This window comes from Calypte anna, chromosome 4A, assembly GCF_003957555.1.
Source record: "Calypte anna isolate BGI_N300 chromosome 4A, bCalAnn1_v1.p, whole genome shotgun sequence".
In the NCBI taxonomy this organism is placed as follows: domain Eukaryota; kingdom Metazoa; phylum Chordata; class Aves; order Apodiformes; family Trochilidae; genus Calypte; species Calypte anna.
In genome coordinates this window covers 327,222-340,661 of record NC_044248.1, presented here as the reverse complement: position 1 = coordinate 340,661, position 13,440 = coordinate 327,222, and the positions used below count along the sequence as shown (strand labels likewise).

Genomic DNA, 13,440 nt, shown 5'->3' with positions numbered 1-13,440 from the left:
GAAAATTCTTGTAAGTTCATAATTGTGCTTATTTCTTGGCTGCACTCATCATTTTAACAAAAGGGGCAGATGTCCTCTCCAAAAAAAGACTTTTTTTCTTTTAGGCAGGCCAAGGGATGGTTGTTTTTCTGAAATTTAATTTGGTGCTTCTTTCAGTGCCATGCAGTGCTTTGTGTTGAGACTGACCTCTGAATTAATAGAGTAGTCTGAAATGAATACTCTTAGAATGTTTTCTTCCACTTCTTGTAACTGTGAGGTTAATAATGTTTAAGAGCAGTAGGGGTCTATTCTTTAGTTTAAGAAAAAAAATTGGCTCTGGTTTAGATTGCAGGTCTATACAAATTCCCACTGGAAGAGATGGCAAAAGAAGTATTTTTTCAAGGAAGCATTTAAGAGAAAGATGTGCTCTAACTTCCTTCTGATCTCGCACATTTCCTAACTAGTTCTGCATCTTCTTAAAACTGCAGCAGTTTAGAAGATCAGACATAAACTTTGCTATGTAAGTGATACTGAAGTTTCTTTTTAAAACTCTCAGTCAACAGTTTTTAAGTGTAATAATTTTCATGTTCCCCCATGTGCGCCCAGGTACGAGCTGGGAAAGCACCATGGGGACCTGCAGCCACGGCACTCCTCTGGCACTGCAGTGAGTCTGATGTTTCAAAACAGTTTTGTCTCTGGCATAAGGCGCTGAAAACCTCCCCCTCCTGAAAATTACTGTTCTGCTCTACAACTGAACGACTGCAGTCATGATATGGTATTTTCTGCCTGTGCTCAGCATAGGAAGTACTGAAGAAACACAATAGGGAAACAGGGAATGGTAACACAGGCCTGGTGTCAGAGAATACAGTAGTGTCAAAGTGATTTTAACTGGAAATCGTGGATGCTCACAGACTTACAGTGCAGGACATAAAGCCGTTGTGTAACGTAGAGACGCTCACAAAGTAACTCCAGTTTCAGTAGATGTTTGTATTAACTGCAGCCATTATTATAAAAGAATCCTTAAAGTAGCTAAATGCTAATAGGCTTGAAGTTCTGAAAAAAAAAGTTCTTTTTTTTTTATGGAGTCATTTTGTAATATTAAAAGAGCCAAAAGCATTCTGTAGTTCTACTATAGTTTCCAATATAGAAATCCTTCTAGAATCATCTATAGATATTTTTTTTTCCTTTTACCAGACACATATACCTGCATTCTGATAGGGCAGAATCTCAAATACAAGTGACATGGGCTTATTTTTGGGCTGAAAAGGCATTTGTGTCCATGAACATGCACAGGTTTAGGATCTCAACCACTATCGAACTGCATGAAGCAACAAGGTCATATAAAGAACTTGAAAAACTCTGATGATTACCTTTAGTTGATAAACTATGAATCAGAAAATAACCACAAGCATTTAGAGAAAAGAACAGGACCTAATGCTTGCATTGCAAAGCTGTGCCAAGTTCTGTTCCCATGCAGTACCCAGGTGTTTGGAAGAGGTGTCTGGGTAGGGGAACGTCAGGCTGTCCTCCACAGTGCCACTGGAATGCACGTGTTCAGCTCTGCTTCCCAGATGAACATAACACTGCAGACTGACGAGTGCCATAGCCTCAGTGAAAACCCTCAGTGAAAACCCTCAGTTAACTGGCTTATCAAAGTGTACCAAAAATGCTGTGGCCGAGTCTTCTTTGCTCTTTTCACTAAAAATAATGAAAGTATAAATAGACTATGAATGCAGCGTAATGTATCATTTATAAATTATCTTGTTAGTGAGGAAAACAAAACATAGCTTTGAAAACAAAATCTCCTGCTGCAGACTCCACTGTGTTTGATGGGAGCCCTTCAAAAGAGTTCACTGCTTAATAGAGGCTGTTTATATGGGGACTTCGATCTGTAACTGCTGTCCCCTGTCACTCCCTGGAAACTTGGCGGCAGCTGTTGCAGCATTAAGTTGTCTCTGAAGTGGCTCTCTGTCCTCATCTCCCCACCACAACAGAGTCAAACTATATTAGATCTCTTTATTTGTGCCTGAGGCATGTTTGGGAGTGCAGCTGTGTCCACCCCCACTCTACCTTTAGTGTTTCAGCCCCCAGGCAGCAAATGTGAGACCAAAACTGTTCTGCCACTCTTAACTACATCTGCTGACAATCCTGCAGCCTCGCTGCGGGCTGCCCGGGACCTGTGCCTCAGCGCTAAACAGATGTCGGTGACAACCTGCTAGCTCACACCTGTACAAGCCTCCCTAACCTCACTGACTGCCAGCTGAAAAATTTATGTCTCAAAGGGCTTCCATCCACCATCAAAGCTTCCTGGCTTGACTGCATGCAGCCCTCAAACCCCACCACCCTCAGCACTACCTGGCAGCATGGCAGGGGGGAGAGGAGAGGAAGGGAGAAGCAGCTTGTGCCACTTTGATACTTCATGCCTAAATTTCAATTACTTGATCAAGGACTTGAATTCAGCAGTGAATTCTTCTACAAATAAGAACTACCAAGTTCTTAATCAGGGGAAAAAAAAAAAAAAAAAAAAGACCAAACAAAACAGCTGTATGCCTGCTGTTTACCCCAGCAGCAACTGTGAAGTCAGTACGTGTGTGTGTGTCTGGCTGCAGGTATCTGTGACTGCTCATCCTTCTCTGCCTTCTCATCCATCAGGGCACTGCGTGGCTGCCCTACCTATCAAGTTACGACTAAGTCAAAAGATTGAATTTTCTTTTCCCCAACATATACCATGCCAGGCAGAAATTGCACTCCTGTGGTGTCACAGGTCGCACTTTAACGACCACTAGTTTATATTTTATTCATCAGTACAAATCCTATGCCTTTTTTCAGTGGTAATACTGACAATTATTGAGTTTTCACAAACCGAGATGTTAGTCGGTGTCTCCCTGTCAGGTCCAGAGAGGGCAGGTGCCTGACTTGGCAGTGGCTCAGCAAATGCCCTGGCAGGCAGTTTTTACAGTAACTACCTGTATTTGACGCCTGAGTGACAATTTCATAGCCTGTTCACTCACAGTTTCTTCTATGTTCTCATTTATATGGAATTTACCTATTAAACTGTTCTGTACTGTATATTTTATAAATAGATCTGTTATTGTTAATTCTGCTACATGTAACACACACATCATTCATGCAAGCAGTAAACTTGCCAACATCATGTGGAATAGTAAAACTAGTATTTCACTCTGTCTCCTATTTCCAGCATAGTGTTTTGTCAACTTTTCTTCCTGTAGAACAGTGCCAAACTTCATCCCAGGGAAATAATCTAAGTACCAATTATCTCTCGTTCTCTCAAAGGTAACAACTCCCTTCCTTTAATCCCTCTAATTTTTTAATGTCATCTTTATGGTATATGCTGCAAAGATAGTGTTCTCACACACTATTGCTCTGTGGTATGAGAGAAGCTGATCTGTCACACCTGTCTGGGGCCAGTGTGCTGAGAAAAAGTTGCTATGTTCTTTAGAGGACATCATTTGCTCCTGTAGCAGTTCCGATGTGCCTTAAGCAGGTACCACAATGGTCCTAGTAGATTTGAAATACCTTGATGATAAATCAGTTCTAGAGATGACTGCTAAGATTCATAGTAATACTTTCTTAAGTAATAATGTGCAGAAATAGGCAACCTAGCTTCACTGGAAAAGGTTCTAATAATAACTTCTTCCCAGTCATAGTAGAGGCCACTTTTTCATGGGTCATGAGCGTACTAGAAGAAAGAATTGTCTGAGAAACCAGTTTTCTCACTTCCGTTTTCTGGGAAGGTTTCATGTGGCATGGACGTGCAAAGCTATGTCAAACAGTTTGCTGAAAGTTACTGGTGGTCACTTGAATTTTATGTGTTTTTATTATCCTGATTGCCAGATTCTGCCCTAACAAGTAGCTGGTTATAAGCAGGATTCGGGTATTTGTTACAGAGAGTTTGCATTGTGTGTGTGTTCATCTGGACAAAAAAACCAAAACACACATTAGATGCAGTGTGCTTTCAGGAGCCCTGTGTTTCTGCAGCATTCCTGGGCTAGCGTGATACATCTCTAAAAGCCCTTTGTTTGCCTGGCATGTTATTCTGCCCATTGTGTCATTCTTTTGGCTGCAGTGCTTTCTGCAGTTGAGGTCTGGGAATTAGGGGTGCTCAGCAGCTGGTACAGCCTGGCTGCCACACGCCCCTTACTGCTCACTGCAGTGACACCCACACCACACACAAACCTCATCTCCTTGCTGCGGCCGCATCAGGGAGACCCTGTCGTACTGTCGTCGTAACAGCGCCCACAGCGCGTCCAGGCGACCCTGCAGGAACAGAGCAACAGATTTGTTTTGGTTTTTCCAGCATGTGTACAGCCAGTGCCTGGTTCTCAGGAAGCCTCAGCTCTGCTAGGCCCATGGTGTGCAGCTGGGCTGTGCAGAACACACATGGCAGCGCTGGAGCTTGGCTGCAGCATCCCACTCCACACAGATGGGTTGCAGAGTTTGCTCGTGTGTGGACAACACATCTTCAGGACTTTCTGGTGGTTAGAAAGCACTTGGAAGGTGTTGTTAAGGCAGAATATCTGCACTCCCAGCTAAACTTCCATATTGTCTCCTCTTACACATTTAAAGAACATTTATTTACAGATCCCTCTTCAGTTTTTAAGAGGAATTTGTTACAAGTCTGCAAGCAACTCTTGGCATGTACAGAGGAAAATGTCTTTATTTTATGCTGTTTAGTATGTTTCTCCTGTTTGTCAGACATTTGCGTTATATTGTTTCAAATAATTTTTTGCTTTTCTTGGTTGGTAGTGAGTATATATGTTTAAAACTTAATATAACAGCTACAAACTGTGTCTTTTTTAGGCTTAGTTAGATATACATTGAGGTAGAACAAGTGCCAATAAAGCCCCCATAGATTTTAGTACTCTTCCTATACATTATGTCCCCTTTTTGGGGAAGGGTAACAGAATGTGGCAGTAATGAAGAAGTACTGCATTTAGGGCTAAAAACTATTCCTGCATTTCATCCTGAGTAGGTGTGAATAGTACCTTACACCTGAAAGGGAAGACTTGAAAAACAACATATAGCCCAGTGTGTATAAGACTGGTGAGGCAGACAAAATCCATTCTTTAGCAGAAAATTCCATTGCACTGAAGACTAAAAAGATTACCTTAATAGGTGTATACCACTTCTCCTGAATGGCTGGTGAGGTAGGCTTTGGTTTACGTGGTTTGGGATGGAAAGGCTCTTCTGGTTCTTCTGGGAGTTTCACCACAGCATTTTTTGCTTTTTCTAATCTAGCCCCTTCTTCAGTGGATCCTTTATCACCCCATCGAACCTGTGGAAAGACAGAGTTCAGATGTAAATAAACTGTATGCAAGGACAAGGCAAGTGTTGCAAACAGAAGGAGCTGAAAAAGTTTAAATCTGGAACAGGTTCTGATTAAACAAGAGGGGACACACTGAAGAAGATGTTCTGTCTGAAATGATGACAAGCATTCATAGGTAAAAACATTTGTCAATAGGAGTCTCTTAATAGCAAAAATTCAAGAGAAACCCTGCAAGGAAATTCTACCATGAATCACACGTGACTTTGTACATCATGCCATGTGTTGCAATCCAGCCCATAAAGAGGACCTGATACACCTAAACCCTGGAAATTAAACACACTGTAACTATGCCATAGGACAGGAGAATTTCATCTTCATCAGCCCATTTTCATCTTCATCAGCGCCATGTGCAGAATGAGCTTACACAGGAAGTAAGAAAAATCTGTAGGCAAGCCAGAGTCTAACTCCCTTGGAAACGTGAAATACCTTGGAGGAAAATCTTGTAGTTTTATCACCACTACAAAATGCATTCTACTTGTCATCTCAGTGTAGGAAATGAGAGCACTGCAGAATAACAGAGCCTGATATGGTCTGTGATGCTATGACTCACCTTGGTGAAACACAGATCACATTTCTTAAGGGGAGGTTTGTTTTGAATCCTTCTCTGCAAGGTTAGAATGGAACTTTCTTGGCCAAGTAGGCCCTGCTGAGTCATTAAAATGCATCTGTATCTTTCACTGTGATCAATGGTATGTTTATGGTGTTTTTATGAGGTTGTTAGAATTTCTCTTAAATGCTGTTAAAACCATTGGGAGATAGATGGTGGATTCCTTACTGATAAAATTACTTTCTCCTTCAGATTAAAGCAACTTCACCCAGATGAAACCAGAATTTGTGGAGTCTTACAACACGTCAACATAGAAGTTTACTGCCTGTAATGGGTGGGGTCTAGAAATGACATGGTAAAACTTCAAAGCAATGTCAAAAGAAAGATCTAGGAGGAGTGGACAACCCTGGACCTTCACAGAAAGGTGAAGCTAACAGGGAAGTGAGGAGCAACTGTGTAACTGCTCTGAAAGGGAACACAGTGAGTGTGGCAGGACAGGAGCAGCAGGTGCATCTGATCCATTTTCCCTTTTTCTCTACACAGGAAAGCTGCCAAAAAATGAAGCTGCTGAAAGAATGGCAGACAAATAGAGCACAGAGAAGCAATAAAAAACAGATAACTGCCTTACCACATGAACTGAAAACAGGAAAGAAATGTAATGACTAGTCCAGCAGCTTGTTCATTGGCCACAGCACAGAAACCCCAGGTAACTGCCAGGTAAGGAATAGCCTCCCTTTGATCCCCTCACCTTCATCATCCTGTTAGACTGTGTTTCCTCCCTCATTTCCACACTTGCTCTGCCCTGATGCACACACAGCTCTATGGAAGCTGCAGAGGGTATGAGATGTGTCCTGCCCTGCTGGAACAGCTGGTACTGAGCTGTTCAGCCAGGGTTCCCTCAGCCCCCCTGCCACAGACACTACAGAACAGAGGCCAAGTTCCACAGTCAAATGCTGAGGCACTTACAATGCAGTGCCCAACCCTGAAATTTGTTAGTACTCTGAGGTGCTAGGGAAGGACAGAGAGACAGCTCCACAGAATGAGATGCCTTTCAAAAGCCCCCTTTTGTGCTGTCAGCAGTTTCAGCTGATTTACTTCTTTATCCATTAGTCCTGCACAAAATTTCTAGCACAGATGAAAAAGTTTTGTGAACTAGTGGTTACTTGCCGCTGTCTTCTTTGAAGAGGAAATACTGTATTTATGCCATGAGATGAACGTGCATTTCTTTGTGGAACTCACTTACTTGTGTTCATGGGCTATCTATTGGTTTTCTGTCTTGTTGCACAAGATCCCATTTACAAACTGTAATGATGTAAACCCTGGAACACCTCCTGGGAGCTTATGGCTCCTGTTAGAAATCCAGGCTTCTAATCCTTTATGTTGGAAAGTATTTTCTAGTTTGTGTTTGAAAAGAAGTGCACAAAATGTCTTTTTTTTCTTAAATCTGAAGCTTTTCTAAATTAGCAATCCTGAACTGCTGAAGGAAACACAGTCAAGCAACACAGCTTTAAACTTGCATGTTATGCTGCTGCATTTAAAAAGAACTCAAGCAAAGCTGATTCCTAGGCCAATGCCTTTAAAGTTTCAAGAAATGGGGCACTAGGTGGGTACTTCAGAGACAGTTTCCTAGAATGAAGGTAAAAACTGCAGAAAACTGTGCTGCAAATTCCATAAAGGCTGACTTGACTATAAAATATGACATAATGACATGCCCATAAGGATGCACATTTTTCATTCTGTTCTAATTAACATCATGTCTCTTCAAAGACAGGCACTGTTGTTGCTGTGAGTTCCTTTGGGATCAAACTTCTCCTTAGCATCACCATTGTCAGTTCATTTGGCTGGCCCACAGTTGGAGGACTTATGTTTCACTCTGATTTCTTCCAAAACATTCAGAAAAGACTCTCACACTCTTTCTCATTAGCTTGATGGAAAGAGCATGTCTTCAAGCAGCTATTTAAAGTTCTGGTCAAATGGAATCACTGAAAGCTGTTCTTTCATACAGAAGGGTCAAAATTGTTCAGTAAAAAATTTTACAGGGCTTATGTCACTGGGAAGGAAGCTCACATTATGCCCTTGTATTTTCAGTACACTTTAGAAATCTTTGTTTCTACCATTTGCAGCCTCAGACATCTTGTGTTTTAATGAACTGGAATCACCATAGCATACAAACCTCCATCCTTTTAATTCCTCCAACTCCTCGTCCACCATAGTAGGAAGCATCCACTGTGGGCCATTTCTTGGTAGGCAAGGGCTCTTGTTCTTCTTCCTGTCAGTAAGTTCAAATGACATGTACTTTTATAATAGGTTCTCCCACATTGTGTTTTTTAGTAAATTTCATTATAGATCACAGAGTAAGTTTTCCTGTATTAGGTGTGAAGGATCAGATATTTTGATTCCCCAAGTGTTTGTCAATTTCCAAACCAAGGTCTGGTCATGTTTGCAAATATTTTTCATGTTTTGCATGGGAAAAGCATTGGTGGCAACCATTAGGGGAGTCCAAATGGGGAATCTAACTGTGTGTTCTTCTGACCATGATTTGTTTGCCTCATCCTTTTCCACTAATAGAAATATGCAAAACACAGGCAAATAAAAATTATTTCAGAAAACACAATATCTTCAGTGACCCAGACCACCAGCCCTATTCACTTGGACTCAGCAGCCAGTGTTGAGCAGACCTGCTGATCAAGGTTGCACAGCCCATTGCAGGTTCCTTAGCCAACCTTCATCAAACTGGCTCTGCCTGCCTCAACTCAGGAACGTGCCTGATCATGGACTGAGCTGTTGGACTTGAGCACACTGAAGCAACCACCTCAATCAAGACCAGGGGGCAGAAACACTGAAGATACTCTAGTGCGTTATTGCCCATAAGAGGGGGAGAAATTCCCTTATGAGGGAATTTCTTCACTGTCTGGAATGCCAAAGCTGTGTAAAAATCAGCATGTTTCACTCATACATGAACCTTTCACCTGCTATACAAGAGCTACTGAGTCTTTCTGCTTTCATTGCAGAATGGGAAAAACATTCAGGTATTATGAGATAAAGCCCCTAAATATTTCTGTGGATTTGGGCTTAATTCATGCCACACTGAGCAGACTGAGACAGAAGAGAGATCTGGGACAGACTTTGGCCATCCTGCTCTCATATTAAGACTTCCCATGGGGCAGATATTTCTCCTTCAGCAGCTAGACTGAGAGCCAGATTCACAGAACAAGGAGCACAGAGGAGTGGTATCATGTGACCAGGGCAGTGAGCAGTGTCATACTCTACCTCTTTTGGAGCTGGTGGAGGTGGAGGGGGATCTTTGATGACCTGAAAAAGCCAAACGTAGAAAAGCATAAGGAATTGCACTGGCAGCATCCAGAAGCCAACATAAAATGTTAAGAGTGAACTGTTTTCATCTGCGTCCCCCACATCTGCTTGCAAACTGGCAACTGCTGCCGCCAAGTCCCTTGGGTATTGATTATCAAGGCCTTCTGGAAATTAACACTATCCATCTAATTGAAAATAACATCAGTTGACTGGCAGACACTCTTTGGGCAGACACATCTCCCACTATGCTTCCTGACCGGATAAGACTCAGTCATTCTAAGCAGTAGCCAGCAATGAAACCCTATGGAGTTAATTAAGCCTGGGAGAAAAGCCTCCCAAGGTCTATGCGAGGTCTTGCATAATCTTGGGCCAAGATGCCTGCTTCTTGTGCCATTCTGCTGGATAATTTCTGGCCCAGTGGCAAGGGTGAAATGCCTTCTGGTAGCTCAGGCTTCACCTCTGGCTGTCCAGATCGTTCCTGCAGATCTCACATTTCAGATCTAATAATTTAAGTATTAAGTGGGTCCTTGACTGCTCAGCATGGAGTGCCTGCAAGCAGGACATAATGTTCACAAGGTTTCTTAAACTGTTCCTGGATAAAGTCTGCTCTTTGGATAACTCACTGACACCTATATTTAAACCTCTGCCCACAGTTTATTCCTGTTCCCTTTCTCACATGGAGACTGTGCATCTCGGGGAGTTCCCTAGTACTGACCACAATCCTCTCAGCATTACAGGCAGGAGGAAGGCAGCAGCTCTGTTAAATAACTGAGGTGGAAACTGAGTGCACACACACATTCTTCTACATGGAAAGCAAGTTTGTAAGCTAAAAAGAAGTACTTCAGTGATATGAAAGTATTTTTTTTTCTGCTTGATTATTATATAGAAATTACTAAAAAATACCCCATGAATATAAACAAGTCTGGTTATGCTATGCCTTAGTGTTACAGAAACATAACAAAAAAGGTCCCATGATAAAACCACCTAGATCTCTTACTGCCTTAACTGATTAAGTAACTTAATTGAAATATGTCTTATTTTATTCACTTTGGGCTATTAATTATAGTACTTCATTCACTGCCTGTAAATTATGTCACTGCACAGGTATATAGAATCATACTTAAAAGAAATATTTTTCTTGACCAATAATCCAGGGTTTTTCTTGTTGATTTATATTTCAAGTCACAGTGCCACCAAGATATTTGCTAGTTATTGCCAAAACAAGCTATGGGCTTTTAGCACTGGATATAGTAATTCTACAAAAATAAGAGAAATAAGTTATGCCACCTTTGCAAGCATTTTTGCACAGTGCTTCGTGTTGAACACATTCATCAAGCAAGCTCAGAGTACTTTGAGCGGACTGGAAGATCAACCATGGGGTTTATCCAGACATCTCCTTGATACTATGATGTTGCAAAAATGTGCCAGAAATTACCTTTCTTTAAATATTTCTGAACACCTTTTCTTCCCATCCGTCAGGAATTTTCAGAATACTTAAGCAGAAATTGAGTATTTAATTAGTGAAACATTCCTGTGAGCCAGATTGGAATTACTGCCCTAACTTAATAAGAAACAACAACACAGAGGGATCATGGGACAGATTTGGAGAGATACTTGGATGCTGAGCAAGATTTTCCAAAGCATGAAGACATTTAATTCTCACCGAAAGCAATTAAAAGACTGGAAGCAGTAAAACAGTATTTTCAATATATTAAGGGTCACCTTATCTTATTTAATTCCTATTCTTATTTCCCTTTTGCCTGTCTAACAATTATCTCAAAAAATGTATTTCACTGCCAAGACTGCAAGCTGTACAGGGTAAAAAGGCCTAGCTAGGTTGCAGATTTATATAAATAGATATTAAATGGTATTATCACTCTACTTTCTATAGATCTAGAATTCATAAGTCAGTCTCTCCCAAGCAAAGACAACTTCGCACAGTACACTTCTTTGTGACACATGGTACAGTTCACTTGGACCCTACATCTGTTGGGATTGACTGAATTAAAATTTCTACCCCAGTGAATCAAGAAAAACTCTGCTTGTTGGACCTGACTGGGCTTCAGAAGTCATGATTCAGTGACAGGTTTTGTTTGACTCCATGAACGAAAGGATCTAACCCTGTGCCAGCTGCTAAACTCCTTGACGTTACATGGTAAGTCTGATTTGAAGCTAACCAATACATCAATTAGCTGCTATTTCTAATAGCTTCAGAAAATGAAACTTGTTTTAAATGTGACAGTGGTGTGAGAAAAAAATCTGCTTTGAGTAGCAGATACCTCACCCCTGCTGACAGAAGTGGAATGTAAATGCCTGCACCCTTATGTTTCCACAGGCTCCTCACACACTCTCTCACACACGCAAAGATTATTTTCAGTCTTGTGTGATATTTCAAGTGAAATCAGCAGAAAGCCTTTTTTTTAAAGAGAGAAATCTTAGAAACCCATGCAGCTTTGGCAGAAAAAAGTGCAAATGTACCATGAAACTGCTACATAATGCTGCAAATTAACTTTTCCTGAATGATTCAGATTGCTTAAATACAGAATATTCTGAATAATGCTTCTGTCTTATTAATCCCGTGTAGATTCCTAATTTTGTTTTATTATTAGCACCACTAGGCAAGGCTGCATCTCATTTATTTAGTTGCAAAGAATGAAGACTTGAGTTTGGAGGAGAGCCGATTTCTTAACAAAAACAAAAACCAAAAAACAGTTAGTTGCTTCAGGCAACAATCCCTTTGATCTGCTCATTAACACTTTTCAAGTGTTCGCGTGATGTGGGCATTAGGAAATGTCAGCACCAGAGCCTGAAGCCAGCTTGATATGATCATATGTTCTGATATTGAGGGAAGAGTGAAAGAACTGTCAACAGTGAACTGCCTTTAATGAGAAGAGGTGGGGGGAGGAAGAAAAAGAAAAAGGAGTCCCCCAACCTGTAAGTGTACATGGAACTCCTACCCAGGAGCCCTGTGGTAGACCAAGTCCTAGCAAGGATGAAGTGGAGGGCCCAAACCACCTGGACATCACTACTGCCTCAGGCAGCAGGGCTTATGGGCTCCTGTGGTTCTGGACACTCATTCTGCTCCATCCACACCACCTTTTGCCTCCTCTTCCATTTGTTCTTAAAGCATAGGATGCTTAAAACGTTTGAGGGTTGCTGCTTTCTTCCTTGCTCCCGTTGTTTTGTCCCATGAGACCAGAGACTTTCCGCTCTGCCAGGGAAGCACTCAGAGGAAGGGAAGAGAAGGTCCTGCCTGGCCCTGCAATGCCTCTTGTCAAGGACACTGGCACAAAAACAAGAAGGAACAAGAGGTGGGAGAAAACAACAGAGTATAGTAACATTTCAAATGCAATGGGTTTCTTGATCCCATGGAAGCCAGGCTGCTTCTCCGTAATAACTTACTGACCTACAGCTCAAGATGAGAAGCAGCCAATCACTCCTGTATCAAACACCAGATCAGGGTAAGTTACTGTTCCTTAAAGTAAACATAAGGGAGGAACAGACCTAAGCACAACAGAGAGACATTTTCTCACAGCTCAGTGCTGCTCTTTGTGGAGATGTAGCTCCATACAGGACACCAGCCCCGAGGAAGGCTCTGCCCTAATGCCACGGTGCATCTCTGGCACCCAAGGTAGTAAGTCTGCTCTGCAAGTACTTACTTGGGTCCTAGCTCAGGTATCCCTATACAGCTCTGTGTGGTGCATTCATGCATACCTGTAGTGTAAACTGAACTCTTTTCACTTGTAACAGGCACAGGCTGGTACAAATTGTATCATAATATATCATACAGGCATGACTACCAGAAGGGATAGAAATTAATACTACAGAACTATACATTTGACTTTTTTTTTTTTTTTTTTATGTTGGAGTTAGACCCAAAAGAAGTCCAGAAAGGATCTTGTTGATTGTCATTACAGAGTTATTACTGGAAAGAAAGTTCCTGCTCTCAAAGTACTGGAATACTGCAATCATTCTTTTCTTGAATGAAAGGAGAACACAAAGTATGTGAAGTTCTGCTATACCACGACAAGCAGTGACTTCTGAGCACTGACCAGTGTGAAGAATATTTTGACTTTTTCCACGAGTTTATACATGGGTAAGCCTGATGCTGAAATGAAAAAATCCACTTGAAAAATTATTATAACTGCATGTGCAACTAAATGTGATGTGACTGACTACACTTCCAACTGCAAAAAGGCTGTTTCTGGCCTAACATTGATTAAAGACACATGGATTGCATTTGACAGTCATTCTC

At 41.5% G+C, this 13,440-nt stretch overlaps 1 protein-coding gene across 3 annotated transcripts in view; it reads right to left on the bottom strand.

Annotated features, from left to right (window-relative positions):
- ANTXR2 (ANTXR cell adhesion molecule 2) overlaps positions 1–13,440 on the bottom strand; it is a 96,386-nt gene that overhangs the window by 31,490 nt on the left and 51,456 nt on the right. For all 3 annotated transcript variants that reach the window (XM_008497460.2, XM_030450005.1, XM_030450007.1), the window contains 4 exons: positions 9,144–9,185; positions 8,047–8,142; positions 5,108–5,275; positions 4,177–4,257 (listed from right to left, as the gene is read on the bottom strand). In XM_008497460.2, coding sequence (XP_008495682.2) covers positions 4,177–4,257; positions 5,108–5,275; positions 8,047–8,142; positions 9,144–9,185 — 387 coding nt within the window. The remainder of the gene's footprint in view (positions 1–4,176; positions 4,258–5,107; positions 5,276–8,046; positions 8,143–9,143; positions 9,186–13,440) is intronic.